The sequence below is a fragment of the Dromiciops gliroides genome, chromosome 5 (genome assembly GCF_019393635.1).
Source record: "Dromiciops gliroides isolate mDroGli1 chromosome 5, mDroGli1.pri, whole genome shotgun sequence".
Classification (NCBI taxonomy): domain Eukaryota; kingdom Metazoa; phylum Chordata; class Mammalia; order Microbiotheria; family Microbiotheriidae; genus Dromiciops; species Dromiciops gliroides.
The window spans coordinates 110695825-110714618 of NC_057865.1; the positions used below are offsets into that span (position 1 = coordinate 110695825).

Here is an 18794-nt window from a genome sequence, read left to right on the forward strand (position 1 = left end):
AGGGTCTTATAGCTAGGAAGTGTCTGAAGCTAGACTTGAACTCTGCAGTTCCTTAAGAAGAAAAGTAGGTGTGGGGGAAAAGATAAGTTTTCTTTTGGACATTTGAGTTTGAGATGCCTATGCATCTTCTAGTTAGAAATATGCAGTAGGCTATTGGTAATGTTGGGACTAGATATCAGAGGGTGGCCCAAGCTGGGATCTAGACAGTTTTCTACCTGCTCATCACAATGAACTCCATACAGACCTAACTGTAAAGGGGCCTGGTCCATATACTTCTTCCCTCTTCCTCCCAACTCATTTTCCAAATTCCCCTACTAGGAAATGGGGAGAGACCCCACTAGTGGCCTTTGTTTCCATGCTTCTAGCTTTACTTCTTGTTTCTGATGTAAAATTTCAGAAAACTATCTAGGACAGCTGTTAGTGTCACTGTAAACTTGAAAACCCTTTTTTGCACTGCCATCTCTATCCAGCTCCATCCATTTCAGAAAGAGAACAACTACTGGGAAACTGGGGGAGAGCTTACCAATGGTATTATTCCTTGTACTGTCAGTACCTGATTGGTATTAGTAACTAAAACTCAGAATTAAATTGAAATATACCTGAATTTAACCTGTAGGTGGAATGAGCCTTACACTAATCCTTTGCTAGAGCCACTTTATTAACCAACAATGCACAGTGATTATATGGGGAAGAAGTTTCCAGAAGCCAAAGTGGTAGAGAGGGGTGTGCCCTGTTTCCCTACAGGATCCAGGTACTTTGGTCCAGTACTCTGCCTTCCGTTGTCATCTTCCCAGGGCCTTGGAAAATACCTCTTTGTGTGTTAAGGTTGGTAGAATATTTTATACTGTTTATTATAGTAACCTTCGCTCTGTGTGTGTGTGTGTGTATACACACACACACACACACACACACCAAATATGAATGAAAGGGCTCTGAGGTTGAATCAGCAGGAAGCATTATTAACACAAATAAGCCATTATTAGCACAAATCCTCTAAGAGATAAGCCAACAGAACAACAGTGACCAAAAGATCAGAGTGACTACAGAATCAGAGTTCAAAGAGACCCCAGATCTAAATCAAACCATACAGAACCAGAATCCCCTTTCAAATCTGCTTGATGACTGCTTATAATGCCAATTGTATCACAGAAAAAAATTGCTAATATACTCAAGGTGACTCCAATCAACCCTGATTATAGGCAGGGAGGAAATCCTGTTAATGGTGGCACCAACAATTAATGCATCTTATAATTAATGTAATTTAATGTATCTTTCAACATGATGGATGAGACCCTAAAAAGCAGAAAGACAGCCCTAAAGCAGCAATATGATTTTAGGATCCACCTTTGGAGCGTTGGATATTACTTAAAACCTTGAAAAATGCAAAAGTCCTTGGATGTGATGATATGCCTGCTGAAACTTTAGAGTAAGAAGACTTAGGCCTCAAGTTTCCTCATTTACAAAATGAGCTGAGGAGGGAGGTTCACTAGGCTCCACCATACTGTTTTTGCCATACCTTCCAGTTCTAACATTGTGATTCTGGATGATTAACTTAGGTTCAGAAGGGAAACTTAGCAAGATCAGTGGTCGTGGTGAAGTAGAAATATTGTTAAACTTGGAGCCAAGAGACATTAGTTCTTTTCTTTACCTGAGCCTTGGTAGAATGGGGATGAGGAAGGGCAGGGGGGAGATGGGGGGAAAGAGGATGGAATTTTATCTTTCAGGTCCCTTTGAGCCCAGATACCATGATTTACCTGGCTTATGTTGCAAGGAAAGTGCTTTTTAAACTTAAAGCATTTTATAAATTGTGTTGTTATATTAGGTACAGGGAGATAGTGAACTAACTGCATAGCAACTGGATGTCTGGTTAGCCACGCTTTTGTGTAAGTTCCAACTCAGAATTTGTGATTGACTGAGAATGCCTGGGAAATTTTCTTTATTTAGAATTTTCCCCAAGTACATGTATAAAGAAACTTTTTCACATCAATTTAATTTTTAAATTTTTTTTTGGTAAGGCAATTGGGTTTAAGTGACTTGCCTAGGGTTACACAGCTAAGTAATTAAGTGTCCGAGGTCGGATTTGAACTCGGGTCCTCCTGAATCCAGGGCCGGTGCTCTATCACTGCGCCCACTAGCTTCCCCACATCATAATTTTTTTTTTTATGTATAAGGTATTATTTTTTTTCCCGTTACATGTAAAGATAGTTCTCAACTTTTGTTTTATACATGCCTTTACAATTTCAGATTTTTCTCCCTCCCCCCTCCCCTCGACAGCAGTAATCTGATATAGGTATATCTATATATCTCTATACATATAGATATAGATATAGATATATACACACACATATATATACACATAATAACATTAATCTATTTCTGCATTAATCCTGTTACAAGAGAAAAAATCAGAGCAGTGATGCAAAACCTCAAAATAGAAAAAAAAAACAGCACCCAAAACAAAAGAAATAATATGGTTCAATCAGCATCTATACTCCACAGTTCTTTTTCTTTTTTTTTTTTTCTTGGATTTGGAGATCTCTCTTCTATCATGAGTTCCCTGGAACTCTTCCTGTACATTGCATTGGTGAGAAGAATATAGTCCATCACAGTAGGTCAACACTCAATGTTGATGATACTGTGTACAATGTTCTTCTGGTTCTGCTCATATCACTCATCATCAGCTCATGTAAGACCCTCCAGGTTTCTCTGAAACTCTTCCTGCTCATCATTTCTTACAGCACAATAGTATTCCATTGCTATTCATATACCACAACTTGTCCAGCCATTCCCCAATTGATGGGTACCCCCTCAACTTCCAATTCCTTACTACCATGTAAAGAGCAGCTTATAACATTTTTGTACATCCCCACATCAATTTTAAAACTCTCGGTTCCAAATTCTATTCTTCCTCCCCTCCCCCCCCCTTAATAGGGGAAATTTTCTTAACCATGTGAAATAATATATATCCACAAGATTTTAAAGAAGGCACCATTATCATCATTAAGAAGGAAAACAGTAAAGCTGTGAAGCCATATCATTACTCCACTTGTGGTGATATCCATGTCAGCTGGTAACTGTGTAATTGAAATCGTGAATTGAGGCTATTACTGGATATAATGAACATAATATTTGATACTGTAACATTTACTGTCACTTAATAAGTTTGGAGTTTGTAAAGGTTATTGTGCAAGGAGTTATTTATTTGCTCCTAAGCAAATGCTTAAAATTGATAAGGCAATTGTCGAGTGAAGGACCAATGCCAAGGGTTCCCATGAGTATGGTTAACTGAATCTCAGGTTATATATAATACAGGGTGGGCCAAAAGTTATGAAGGAGTTTCAATATTTAATAACTCCCTTATTTTTGTTCTTAATCCACACACAATAACTGTCATGTACAGTATAGGAAATGAATTTACATTACATGTAAAAAATAACGAAAAAAATTTTAAGTTATTAAATAAAACATCATGACTTTTGGTCCCACCTGTACACAGTTCTCATTATCTTTCTATTTAAAAAATAGAATTGCCTTTTTGAATAATGTATAATACCTCATATCCAAATCATCACTGCTCATTAGTGTCAGGACAAATCCACCAAATACCTGTGCCTGTCTTTTCAGCTTTGTCTTACAGCCTGACCCATTGCCTCATCTCCTAAGTTTCCAAGTGTTTATATCTTGTGGGATCAAAAATATCATTTGGACAGTTATTTATTGTCTGTCATCCTTGCTCTATGACTCTGCCATCATAGCTGCATGGTGTTGACTTTCTATGGTCTTTTATTTGTAGGTGTTCCACATTTTAGACATTATTCTTTCCAATATATCTTTTTGTTTCTTTCCAATATATCTTCATGGAATAGGAACTACAGCTTTCAGTGCTATTTGAGATTATAGTCATATAGCCTTTAAAAAGATTTTATAAATCATTGTGAATATTTCCAATATTTCCGATTTTCTTGAACAGGATATGTCAGTACTTTAATGGCTAGGGAACAAAGCTTGGTTTAATGATTAGGGTGTCCAGCAGTCAAAATACCAGCATTATAAATTTTAGGGTTATGTGTAAGCTACTTACTTGAATGTGTTGATACAGTTCAAAAGAAGGTGACAATATTGAATTGGTAGAGGACACAGAAGCACCTGAATTCATAGGATTTTAGATTTGGAGTTGGAAGGGTGCTTAAAGGTCATTTTATTCTAAGCTTATCACCTGATAAGTATGGAAATTGAAGTCAGAGATGTGAAGTGACTGTGCCCCAAGATCATACTGAGTGAATATCAGAGGTCACATTGTCACACATATCCAGTCAATGCCACTAGAGATCATAATCCAGATTTTTAAGAGTAGTGATTGATTCTGTCAATGTGTTTTTTCCTTGAATATTTCCTTGAATATTTCATTGTGCTCAATGTATAAAGGTCTTGTGCTAAGTGTTGTGGATTCAAAGATTAATATAATTTTAAATCGAAAAGGAATTTCCAACTAGGAAAAAAACAAATTGATTTTTCCCCAAGTAGAAATAAACATTGAGGAATGTAAAAGAGTAGTTAGCTGCATATATCAATATGTTCTGATATATATTAGCCTAACAAAGTCTAATTTTTGTTTTTTTATAAACATTTCGTATTTATAACTAAAGTAGGCAAAATTTAAAAATCAATATGCTTCCTTACTTGAATTGTAAGTTCTTTTGTGTTAAATATGATCTTGTTTGTTGATGAAGAAATAAATTCAGAATAAATAACTTGTTTTGTTAAAATAAAAATTTAACTGCCTGGTTTTTGGTGATGGTTATTTTTCTAATAATAGAGTGTGGTTAAAATATACCCCAGATATAGATATCTATGATTAATCTCTTGGATTGAAAGTTGTTTGCCTCCAAAAGATTTTTGTAAACGTCAGTTTTTTCATTTTGGTTTTCCGAGGTAGCTACAAAATTAATTTAAAAGGTATCAGTCATTGTTTTAATGTGCAGTGTATACTTTATGAAATGAAACGTCCATCTCAGAATTGTTGTGTACATTTTTTGTAGGAGAAACACATTCATTTTAGTCTTCCATTTCTGACTGGTAATTTAATCCTAAAACTACTCCATGCTGATTATGGCCAATTTTGTCAGAATTGAACATTTTAATGAAAAGATTATGTCCCAGACCAAGTCTAATTATGTAGGATGTGGTAAGGCGCTTAGGAACTCATATATAGAATAGCTGCTCGAGCTTTGGAGAAACATCAAAAATTCTCCAGAAAATTTTTCTAGAAATTTATGCAAATGATTCTTTAAAGCATACATATAGGAAACTGCTGTAGAAACAACAAAACAGTATGGTTCAAAAGCCATTAGTGGTATAGAATGGAAAGCTTTCTTATTAGCCTGCCCCCCACAAGTTGGCCTACCAAAGAAGACTCATTTAGGACAGTTAGAATCTTTAGGAATCTCTCACTGCTGGGGTAACTACATGAACTCAAGCTCCAGACAAAATGGGAAGCTTATGTTACAAAGTGATGAAAATATCTAATTACTTCCATGTCTTCCAAGCCTCGATTTTCATCTTGCTTTTACAAGTATTTAATCATATTATCTACATGGAAGCAATGCTGTTTTGGCATTTAGTGGTGAGATTCCTTCCCTAATCATTCTCAAAGTGTTCCTGAAAGTATCTAGAAAGTAATTGGCAGGGGGCAGAGTATAGACTTGGGCAAATTGTTTAACATTTCTGCCCTCAGTTTTCTGATTTGTAAAATGAAGGGGATTAGATTAGATGCCCAAGGTCTCTTCTTACTCCTTTAATCCTGTAAACTGGCTTCTAGCTGTGGACAAAGTATACTTCACGAAACCTTGGAAGAGTGTTTTGGGCAAGAGACTTGCTGAGCTGACTACAGATGGATTAAAATTGAATTTTGAGTTAGGAGGATGGAAAAATGCCAGATAAAACTACAAAAACGGAGGCTTTAAAGCGGTGGTGTAAGACTCAAATAGAAACAGGGGCAACTAACTAATCCATACATAAGGATCCTTGTGGGCCCCATAGTAACTTTTTTTTTAATCTTTTTTTGGGGAGGCAGTTGGGGTTAAGTGACTTGCCCAGGGTCACACAGCTAGTAAGTGTTAAGTGTCTGAGGCCTGATTTGAATTCAGGTGCTCTTGACTCCAGGGCCAGTGCTCTATCCACTGCGCCACCTAGCTGCCCCCCAAGCCCCATAGTAACTTAATTTGAAAACACAGTATTTTGTAATAAATAAACATAGTATGTATTATGTAATATTGTATTTTTATGCATTTCGTTAAATATTTCTCAATTATATTTCAGTCTGGTTCAGTTTGGACTTGAGAGTTGTGGGGCAAACGATGCCACAGGACTCCTCTTTAACACCTGTGCTGTAGAGGACACTATATATGTGTCATACAAAAACAAAGCAAAGTAGAAATGATGTTCTTAGGTGAAAACAGTATGGCAGCTGTTGGGGAGGTGGGAATACTTCTGGATGAGGGTGTCTCTATCATTACAGATAGGTAACAGAACATATTGATATATGCAGTGATACAAGAAGGTAAATGCTCTTCTTCTGCCCTTCCCATGATATCTCTTCTGTTTATCAGGGTTTCTTGAATCTGGCTATTTAAAATCTACCAATAGACTTCTTCTTATATTTTTCCTATTCTGAATCTTGTTAAAAGATCGCTTTTAGATTTTTGGTGTTGGTTTAATGTGTAGGACGAGCATTATTAATTTATCTGGACATTATATGGCCATTAAAGGCCCACCATGGTGAAGCCTCAGGTGACTTTTCCAGCCTCAATAATACATATTACCCCTTCATAAACCCTGTGCTTCAGCTGAACAGAACCACTTACTGTTCCCCAAGCACACATTGTATTGCTCCTCCTTCTTTTATTCCCTCTTCTCTTTTTAATACCTTTCTTCTCCCATTCCACCTGTCCATTATTTACCTTTGAGTCCATTGAAAGCTTAAATATTATCCCCATGAAATTTTTTCCTGTTTCTGCCTAACAAAGGAATTTCTCCTTCCTGAAGTAATTACCCTGGCACTCTGTACTGATTGTATTTTCACATTATGCCTTATAGTTAGGTTGTATATCTTCTTCCCTTCTGGATGGTAAGCTCCAAGAGGTCAGACTCTGTCCCTTTGTTTTTGTTTTTTGTTTGTTTGTTTTTTAAAAAATCTCTCCCGTAGTGTTTAGGAAAGTGGGGCACTATTTTTTTTAATAGTGCTAAAGAAATTTCTCATTTGTGGGGTTGTAGGAGACAGACTTCTTAAAATTCAGATACTTATGGAATTGATGTATTAAAAATAATAAATGTAGTAATGGGTAGTTTAAAAAAAAACAAACAAAATGGTTTTCTAGGTAGAGTCTCTCTGTGAGTTATAGTGGCAGAAAGAAATTATGTGAACTTTATAGAGAAATTAAATCAGGATTCAGAATTACTGACTGAGGCTTTCTGGAATTGGTCTTTTTAGATAGGTTAGGCCAGGAATATTTCTGTGGGTGGAAAGGGCTGTGAGGAAGAAGAGAGGACTCTGGACATACAACAGAGAAGTGGGTATCAGGACTAACAAAGAACTGAGTAACCTCAAAATTTAGACTGAAAGTGTAAACTAGGAAACCTGATCTAAACCTGATCTAAAAGTCCATGAAGAGCCTTATTAATGAGTTCATCTGCTCAGTAACATAAGTAACAAGACTGCCTCTAGGTACGGTACTGGGAGTGACGGAAATGGGGCTAAAAATATAGCCCTGAGGAAAGCAAAACAGGCCCTCACAGTGGAGGTTGTAGTACTGGAAAGAGCTGAGCTGCAAAAAATGATCAGTGTCTTCATTGAACCTATTTGTAAGTGTTGTATATACAGAACCTTTAGGTGACAATTTTATGTAACCAAGAGGATCAGCTGTATTAACAGTGATAGCTCCTTGATAGGGTTTGTAGATTTGTGTTTTCTCATTGAAATGTTCCTGCTACATAATCACTTCTATATGTCGCCTGCTCAATAAAGAGCCAGGAAGCCTTCATTCTGCTGACTGTACCTTGTATTTGCTTAATGATCTTGTCCAAGCCATTTGGTGCTTTCTTGTTTTATGCTTTTATCTAAGAGGAGAATAGTACCTCACAGGCCAGTTAAAAATTAATACCTCTAACATCATTTGTGCTTTTATATGTAATTTCTAAGTCTCACTAGCTAATTTACTATCATTATTCTGGTATTACTTTGATGTGTCATGTTTTCAACTTGTGAGTTAAATCATTTGAGTCTGTTGGTAATTGCAGGCAATCCTATTTCAAAAACATAGGCTTACATACCAGCAGTACATGTGAATAGTCATTTTTCACCTTGTGCCCCTCCTACCACATGCATATTTCTCTCTGTACCATTCTTTTGGCAATAAATCACTAGTCTATGGAATCATAGATTTAAAGCTGAAAAGGGCCTCAAGTCATTAAGCCCACCCCTACTACATCCCCCATCTTAAATATGACTAAGGCCTATAGAGGGTCTGTCATGTTCTAACTTCTCCCGGCCTCACTTTTCCTTGTCTTTAAAATGAGGGGTGTGAACTAGATGGCTCTGGAAGTTCTTTCTGGCTTTAGATCTAGGATCCTATGATCCTTTGGTTTACTGCCAGAGGTAGAATTTCAAAACCAGGTTCCCAGATCCCAAATCTAGAGCTCTTTCCACTGTACCATGTTACCCTTTATATTGTATTGAAATGTAATTTAAACCTTGTATTTTAAAAAAAAAAAACATGTTTTAGCTTTTGTGTCGTTTGTTTTCTTGACTAGATTGTAAGCTCGGTAAGGGCAGAAACCTTGTCTTACATATCTTTGTATTCTCACTCCTGTAATAGCACTTAGCAGGAAAAAGACTTGCATTCAATAGGTACTCATTAAACATGCCACTTTCCCCCCTCTAAATTAGAACTATTCGCTTGTTTATGTGATACTTTAGAACTCGAAAATAGATAAGTGATAAAAGCAAATATTTTATTTCATGCCCATGAAAAGAAATTCTGAGATGCTAAAAGCTGAAAATTAAAGTTTGTTGACCTTTTTTTCTATCTTGTATCATAATACCTTTAATATGGAAAGTTCAAAATACTTTACACATTTTATTTGTCCTCACAACATCCCTGTTAGTGTAGACAGAAAGGGAGCCCAAAGTAACACTTAAGGCTCATAAATAATTGAGGAAATCCATACAATTGATCTGTAAGAGAGAGATTTGATATTCCATGTTCCTAATTGGAGACTGAAGAACCCAGGTGATTGGGTTCAAGTGAGTAAACTTCCCTTCCTTAGCATTAGCTACTAAGAAATGATTTACTATACAGTTCTTTAAAAGTGCATTCTGAGCCACTATATGACTTTATTCTTACAACATCCCATTAAGAGAAAGATAGAGGGGCGGCTAGGTGGCGCAGTGGATAAAGCACCGGCCCTGGATTCAGGAGTACCTGAGTTCAAATCCGGCCTCAGACACTTGACACTTACTAGCTGTGTGACCCTGGGCAAGTCACTTAACCCCCATTGCCCCCGCAAAAAAAAAAAAAGAGAGAGAGAGAGAGAAAGATAGAGCTCATATTACTTCAGCATTTTAATGAATATGTGAGGATTACTCCTTCTACTAGTATAGATCTTATCTCTTTCAGGTCTTTTTACATGTGATTTTTTTAAAGTCCTCCAAAAAGGATCAGCCAACATATTGGAGACCTTCCAAGGTTCTATTGGTAGTAATAAATAAAGTACCCAGACCATATGTCTATTATCCATCGTTCTTTCTACATGAGTGACCCATTTCATTCTCCAGTTTTCCTATTCCTGGATGATATCTTTTACAATTTCTTGCACATAAATCAGTACTAAAATGCTTAAGCATTTCTGTGGTCTCATCATTGACCTTAATCCCTCCAACTAACAGTATAGATTGCTACCCATCAATACCTCTTCCTGTTTAATTCTTGTCTGTGTCTTCCTTGTAAAACATTTGCAAGGGGTCCATTCCAACAAAATCCTGAGAGACTTTCCCCTGGATTTTTGACATAACATGTATGCAGGTGGAGCAAATGGGCTGTCTGTGTTTTGGCTATCCCTTTCATTACTACTGTGAGCAGACACCTTTTTTTTTCTTATTATGTTCTTAAGTATCCTTTATTTCACTACTTATACACAGTTCTTTCCTGATAGGTGTCATTGCCATTTGGGCGACCTATAACCATCTTTTTTTCAACTGATAAAGTAAAGATAAATTATAAAAACCCTAGTGAGCTCCTTTAACATTTCCCCACATATCATTTATGGTTTTTTATAACTTTCCTAGGAAGTCTTCATTGCTATGAAGTTCCTATTGTCTTATTTGAAAAAACATCTTAACTTAGTTTTAGTGAGTAAAGCTTATTTTAAAGGGAAGAATGCTACAATTACATTACTGTACATGACCAGGACCACCAGCATAATTTATAATTAAGTCTGTATTAGGATTAGGACACATTAAAAGGAGTCCTGGAAACTGGGCTGTTGCTGGTGGGAAATCCTTTTCTGGTAATTATCAAACTCATTTTGTTCTCTAGCTCAAAAACTGCCTGTTGTAACTGTGGCACCCAGCCCTCTTTGTGCTCTGTCCCTCCTGCTGGTTATCTCAGTTTCTCTGTTTCTTGCCTCCTTCCAGACCTAGACCTCACATGCTCTTGGGGTTTTATATTCCATGGTATTCTGACCCGCTAAAAATCAGTTCTCAATCTACAGAATGAAAATATAATAAAACACAGATAGTACTGACAATGGATGGATGAGTAGGTTTTTAGATTTGGGGGGGGGGTGAGGCAGTTGGGGTTAAGTGACTTGCCCAGGGTCACACAGCTAGTAAGTGTTAAGTGTCTGAGGTCGGATTTGAACTCAGGTCCTCCTGATTCCAGGGCCAGTGCTTTATCCACTGCACCACCTAGCTACCCCCGGTTTTTAGATTTTAATTGAAAATAGTTGTAGACAGGTAACAAAAATAAAACAGTAAGTTTTTTTAAAACCCAGGTTCTATAAATACTTAAATCCATATACAATCACCAATAGTGATTCATATTCAGTTTCAGAGATCCAAAGATTATTTAACCTACATTCAGTAGTATCTATGTCCTGCCTTCAAAAGAGTAGTAGTGTTGTCCATTGTATTTTAGGCAGTTTATTATTCTTATTGTTCAAAAGGCATGCATATTATAGGGCTGTGCATATTATAATTCTTACCAACTAGTTGGACTATGGGCTGATTTGGAAAACTGGTAGCTCATTCCTTTTTAGGAAATGCAGTTCCATTTCTTAGGTTCTGGAATAGAAGGTTTCATTCATGACATATAGAAAGCTTTCACATTGATAGTGAATTATCACACATTTGATGGTAAATTAAAATATGCCCAGAAGACATTGACATTCTGAGCAGATAAGAGCATTACTTTATATGATTGATAAACTCATTTGAAGAGAGTAAGCAATCTTATGCTTGATATTATTCTAAAGTTCTCTTAGCCCTGTTTCCCATCACCCTTAAAATGAAAAGCAATCCCTTTCCAGCTTCCCTCAGCAGAATGGAAGCTCCTTGAGAGCAAGAGACTTGTGGGGTTTGGGCTTTTTCTGGATTTTTGTTTTTTTGTTTTGTTTTTTCTGTTTTTCGTCTTTGTATCCCCAGTGCCTAGCACAGTGCCTTGGGCATATTGAGGGCATTACAGATGTTTGTTGAATTGAATTTTTTCAAATTCAAAAGCCCATAGCTACTTTCTCCCTCTGAAATGCATCTCCAGTTTTACAATTAGAAGAATTTGTGATTGCTTTCTTTTTCTATTAATTGACATGTTTTTTGTTCTTAGATCATTCTTGGCTTTTCATTCTAACGAGCTCAGAAATAAGCTTTTATGTTCAGCTTTGTTAGAAAAGAACGGCTCAGCAGTCTGAACACCTCACAAAGTGAACCTTCATCTTGTAAAAAAAAAAAAATGTGTTCTAGAATATCGATGACAAAAGTATAAAATTATGGAGAAGCTACACAAGGGAACTCAGTTCCTTACCCTTTAAAGGGTTATTTTCCCCCCCTTTTATTGCAGTGATTCTGAGCTCCTAATCACTTAAAATCCCAACCAGTTTTATCCTTTGAGAAGGCAACCCATAGTAAGTGCTTAATATGCCCCCCACCCCCAAAAAATCCCTGCCCACCAAAGAAGGACATATGTTTCTAACTTCAGCTTTTTATTTTTTTTTTATCTTTCATTTTTTTGTTGGTAAATCTCCCAGACAACAACAGTTCTGTAGAGAGTTTAAATATGAAGGAATGGCAGGACGGGCTAAGGGCACTTCTACCCAACATTAACATCAACTTTGGTGGACTGCCCAATACTTCTTCCCCCTCCAACGCCAACCACAGTGCACCAACGTCCAACACTGCCACCACCGACAGCCTGAATTGGGACAGCCCTGGCAGCTGGATGGACCCCGCCATCATCACAGGTAACTCTCTTGCTCCCTCAGCTCCACTGACTACCATCATGTTGGTATTTAGCACAAGTTAAATCGGCCGCTGAAAACTTGAGTCGTTATACAGTAGTTTCTTCAACGCAGTGTTCCTTTCACAAAGCTGCAAGCGCCGGGCGGCCTTGTGGAATCTATAGGTGTTGTTTGTACTTGGCTTATTAGGGCTTTCTTTGTGTACCCAATACTTTTCATAAGGCAAAGTGCCTAGTAAACTTCTATAGGTCCAAGTAGGTGTTACTTCTGACAACATGCGTGTAAATTAAAGGTCCTAAGGCACCAAATGGGCTGCTTTGTTCTATTTCAAAAGGGACATACTCCACTTGTTTATAAAGCTCTCTTTTATAAGGCTCTTCATTTACTTATCTCTCCCTATTAGAGAGGGGAAAGGACTATTGCGAAATATCTCCATAGAATTATTGGAAATCAGGTTTTGCACCTCTGTCTTCACAGAAGGGCAGGGACTAGGCCCTTGTATTTGGAGGGAAGGCATGGACCCACATGGGTAGGCTCAAAAAAGCCTTGGTGTCGGGGGAGGGGGAGGGAAAACATTGAAGGATGTTTGGGAAGGAAAATATGGTTTAATGTGATTGTGTACCTGTACAAACGAATCGCCTTTTTTGCTTGTTAGGTTAACTTCATGTTTCTGCACAAACTCAACAACTCTTCCCCTTTTTCTCTCCTTGTCAGGTATCCCAGCATCAACAGGAAATAATTTAGACTCTCTTCAAGATGACAATCCTCCACACTGGCTCAAATCCCTTCAGGCCCTCACAGAGATGGACGGCCCCAGTGCTGCTCCGTCACAAACCCACCACAGTAGCCCCTTCAGCACACAGACCCCTCTGCACAGAGCCGGCTGGAACCCTTACTCCCCCCCTTCAAATCCCACCAGCTTCCATTCCCCACCCCCAGGCTTTCAGACCGCCTTCAGACCACCCAGCAAAACCCCGACAGATTTACTACAGAGCTCGGCACTGGACCGCCATTAGGGGAGGAGGAAAAAAACCGTTAGAAATGCAGGAATTGCCCCGCCCTGTCTCCTCCCTCTCAACTTACCCACAGTACCCTTCTCATAACTTTCTTTCTGAAGAATCCAGTTCCTGATCAACTCTTTTTTCCTTTCCTCCCACCCCCAGATGCAATGCGATCACAGGGTCATGACCATCTTTTTTTATCATAAGAGTTTTTGCAGATCCAGTGTTTCTCCGACACTGTTGATTATTTCCTAAAATGCCTTTTAAGGAGGGGAGAGAGAGAGAGAGAGAGAGAGAGAGAGAGAGAGATGAGAGAGAGAGAGAGAGAGAGAGAGATTGAGATTGAGATTGAAAGAGAGAGAGAGAGATTGATTGAAAGAGAGAGAGGTTGATTGAGATTAAAGGGCAGTCCTTGATATTTAGAAATTACTGTTTGTCTTTTGCACATAATAATGACATTTTCTGCATAGCAGAAAATGACGATTACTCTATAGGAAGGTCATGTAAATGAGTAAATGCAGAATCAACTGCAGTTTCAAAACCAAATTAATTTAAATGAGCTTGCTGAATATATGGGGGGAACAGTGGTCTAGTCATCCATCTTATATTCAGCATATCACTATGCAGGGAAATGCTTCTTTTATTTTATTTTAAATTTTTTGGGGGGTAAGTTGTCAGGGGGGAACTTGATTGTGTCTTTAAGCAAGAGAGTTGACATGGAAGTTGATGGAAAGACAAATTGATCTGTAGCAGTAACTGGCCTGTTGCTCAAGAGTTCATAAAGAAGGGGGAAATGAGATTTAAAACAATTTTGGCTTTAGATTTAAAGTTTTAAAAAGTTTTTTTTTAAGTGTCAATTTAATACCTAGCATATAAACAATATAATTATAAGCAGCTGAAATGCAAGTGATATTTTTTAGTCTTTCTGCCTCCTCTATTAGTCAGTGTCTCTCTCTCTCTCTCTTCTCCCCCCCCCACCCTTTTTTTTTTTTTAAAGTTAAATCCACCTGACTAGGGCACTCTGGGATAGCACTGCATTGGGGCCATATGATCACCATCAGGAGCGAAACCTTTGACCTCCTCTGCCTGCAGCTTTTACTTAACCCTGTAGTTTCTGGACATTTGTGCAGTATTGAAAAGACAGGAAAAAAGGAAACATAAACATGGTTATAACCTGACGCTAAAACTAAAAAACAAGGAAATGTACCTCTTTCTTCAGAATTAAAACTAAAATCTTAAATAAAACACAAAACTTGATGATCTTTGGGTTTTTTTTCCATTTTTGTTTATATTTAACATGGGTTTCAAGCAGTTGTGATGATCAGTCAAGTGTTGATTTATATTTCCATTTGTTAGAATGGGAATTAAATCTTCAGCATGTAAAGGAATTTGAGATCAAGAAATTAAAGAAGACCATTTGGGCAGGGGCTCAGTTCTTGCTCTCCCCTGGAAATCAACATATCTGACCATCAAGATCTTCAGCAACTTTAAGCAGAAATCATCCATCCTTACTACTGAGGTCATGTAGAGAACCCTCAAATACCAAATCTTCCTTAACCCACTTGTATCACTGATTGTTTGGTGGGACAAATAATGTCAGACCATTGAACAAGATGATATTAGGCAGAACTCAGGTTTTCCTGATACCAGAAAGGAATCTGCTTGGCTTCTGTCTAGCCATGGATTAGCTAGAGAAATTCAAATCTTTCTCTGTTGCACTTTCAGCCTTGTGCCCCATTAAAAAGGATATTTACAGCTTGGATATCATTGTGCAGATCTTCAAAATCATAGCTCCATCCTGTGATACATTAGAGGGTGGAATTGACCACCTGACCTTGGTTTTCTTTTATATTTGTACTGTACTTTTTCTAAATGTTTGATTTTGCCCTTGAGTATTTAAGACATGGAGTTTGAATACCTTGCATATGGAAAATATTAATCCAAATTAAAATTTTGTCATTATAGATTTGCATTGGTCCAGTGGAAAAAAAGTGATACAGTTGTGAACTTGTTTACTTTGTTTTTTAAACCAACACAAAACTATATTGGAATTAGATACTTGTAAAATGTATTCATGCTGTTAAGGGGTCAACTGGGCCTTGGGTAAATCAGTGAAATTGTTGCCTCTTTCTGTAAAATGAGTTAGCCCTACCTCTCTGTGATAATAAGATTTAAGAAACTTAACACTTGAACATACAGACTGCTGAATGTGCTGCCATGTTTCCTGGGCTTCCAGAAAACAGGCTTTCAGCACCAATGTTGTTTTGACACTGGAAACTATAATGTTTTACGATGAACAAGCTTTCAGAAGTCCAATTCAGGGCATCCTGTGGTGGTTTGATACTAGTCAGATTTGTATCCTAATTCAGATGAAGTACCTTCGATTATCCAAGTGAGAGCCGAATTCATTAGTACAGACACTTATATATTGAATCACTGAAGCCATCATTGTCTGTCTACCCATAAACTTTATCCAATTCCAGTAGCCTGGGGTACTGAACATAAAAGAGCAAAGAATGTTTTCCACATGAGGCAGCCGAGAGCAATTGTCTTCAAAGAGATAAATCCTTGGAAAGTTTTGTCAATGCTTCCTAAGCAAATGGGTTTGATTTGAAGTAGCTCTTGTATGTACCTATGATTTAATCATTCATCCACTGATGCAGATGGCCAACTTGCCTGTAACTTTGTAGAAGGTTGCCTGGGACACTGAGAGAAGTAATTTGCCCAGGGTCACCCAGCTTGTTTGTATTAGAGGTAAATGGAGGACTGAAACTCAGGTCATCTTTACACCATCACTTCTTCTAGAAGGGACTCTTGAGGTGATTATTTCTGGCAATCAATAGTGACCTACATCATTTGGAATTTTATTTGTAAGAACTCCGAGGAAAATCATTGTCCTAAATACCCAGAAAAATCCTAATGATAACTAGGCCTTGACCTTTTTTTTGGATTATAGGTCCAGAGGTGGATATTTTCACATGAATCTGTATTGGTAAATGGTTTGTTAGCAGGCATATGTTTGTACTCTTTTAACCCTTTCTACCTCCTACAGCTTCCTTTACCAATAATCTATAAAGGGAAGCAGGTGCATGATGAATAGAGATTTTGTGGGCTGAATAATTTAAAAACTATTTCCAAGATTTAGCTAATAGATGCTCAAATTATAGACATTTTAAAAGAAACAACTAGCCACTTATTAATTTTGTTCAAATAAAAATCAATAACATGTTTTTAAAAATTCCTTGTATATCTGGTCCTACAGTGTGTCTTTTCTATCTTGAATCTGTACCACTAACATCTGCTTTTAATCACTGCACAATACAAGGTAGATGGAAGGAATTGGGAATGTTTGAATAGTAGAGTTCTAATTAATTGATCTTTCAACTCTATCCTTTCCCCGTAAGATTTTTAGTAAGTTATTTGTATTCCCGCTGTTCTCCCTTTTTCTGAAGTGTACCATGTTTTTTGATTTCTGGTTTTGTTTTGTGGGGTAAGATACTGGAGTGGTTGGCCTCCAGTTCTTTTTTTTTTTTGTGAGGCAATTGGGGTTAAGTGACTTGTCCAGGGTCACATAGCTAGTAAGTGTTAAGTGTCTGAGGCCAGATTTGAACTCAGGTCCTCCTGAATCCAGGGCCGGTGCTCTATCCACCGCGCCAACTAGCTTCTGATTTCTTTTTATACAGTCATCATAAGGTAAGTGTAAAACATAAACTAATCTCTTAAGCATTTCCAGCTAGAAAGTGGACTGAGAAAGGGATGATTTAAAAAAATAATTATTTATTTTTTTGTGGGGCAATGAGGTTAAGTGACTTGCCCAGGTTCACACAGCTAGTAAGTGTCAAGTGTCTGAGGCTGGATTTGAACTCAGGTCCTCCTGAATCCAGGGCCAGTGTTTTATCCACTGTGCCACTGTGCCACTGTAAGGGGCTAAAATTCTAACTAGTCTGTCTAAAATATCTAATGAGTGGTCGCCAATAAATTATAAGCTTTAGCAAGAGTTAGACTTTTAAGCATTTATTAAGGAGAATAAGAATTTGGTAAGAGAGAGGCCTAGATTCATCTATCTACTTCCTCCCACAAGCAAACGTCACTTCCTGACGCCAAAGAGCCTCATGTTTTGCCCTCAGACGCCTTCTCCTCATGGCAGAGCGTCCTGCAGAAAGTCTCCAGCAAATGGCATTATTCCAATTGTTACACCACCTAGCTGCCCCCTAGTTTTTACTATTTACTATTAGGTTTTCACATTGGCCTAGATGTCCCCAAAAGCTTGTGCCTTTTTTTCTAATTAATTATTTTTTTTCTTTTACATGACCACATCTAGACTTAACTGTAGGAAGGATTAGGTCTGAAACAGAACGATAGAGATTAGTATGGATGGGCATTGCAGATTGATTCCTGTGTTTCTTTGCTTCTACCCCCCTCCCCATATCAGTTATCATTTTGGCTTATATAATATCTGAAAACAATATGTATTTGTTAATTTCTTTTCTTGGCTAGCATTCACTGAATACATACATATATGTATTCACTGAATACATATTCTTTTCAGCAGACTAGTGGGCTTGTAGAATGTGCCAAGAGAAATAGATATGGCTTCTGCCTTCAAATTAATGATCCAATTAATAGTTTGTATTTATAAAGACTCTTTAAGGTTTTCAAAGCAGTTTGCACATATTACTTAATGATTCGAAGGGAGACAGAATACTTCTAAAGTAGCTCACACAAAGCAGAAAACAAATAGTTGTAACTAAGTGCATGAGAGGATTTTTTCAAGATTTTTCTACCTGCATGTGAAAAAATGGCTCTCTCAAAACTGTAAATATTTTCTTCATCAGTGCACACAAATGATGAGGGAGGGGGGGAAGACTGCAAGATGAATTAGAAAGATTATATGTTCATAATTAATATCACAACAGAAGGTTGTATTCGTGTAGCATTATCTACCTTTCAGCCATTTTTGTTGCCTCTAAAGATTGATTTAAGTGTGTGCTCTGAATTAGGTCTGACAGCATTAAATTTTTTTTCTTTTATTATGAATTCAATGTCAAATGAACATTTTTAATATAAAAGAAATCAAATCCTATTTAGAAAGCTGAACTATTACATACGGTTCTAAAGGGAACATTACATTTAACACGGTAATAACAAAACTGCCCCATTTTCTGTGTCCCCCCTTCTGAACTTTGATATATTTTTAAAATGTTGTATTGACTCCCTCAAAGCATCAGCATCGCTAACAATCTACATTTTCCCTCCCCTCCCCTCCTCTCCCTCCCAATAGAAGTT

General features: G+C 37.4%; 1 protein-coding gene across 1 annotated transcript in view; it reads left to right on the top strand.

Annotated features, from left to right (window-relative positions):
- CNOT4 (CCR4-NOT transcription complex subunit 4) overlaps positions 1-14317 on the top strand; it is a 183177-nt gene extending 168860 nt beyond the window's left edge. The window contains 2 exon segments of the mRNA XM_043967561.1: positions 12298-12510; positions 13222-14317. Of these exon segments, the coding sequence (XP_043823496.1) occupies positions 12298-12510; positions 13222-13523 (515 nt within the window). The 3' untranslated portion in view covers positions 13524-14317.
- The last annotated feature ends 4477 nt before the right edge of the window (positions 14318-18794 follow it).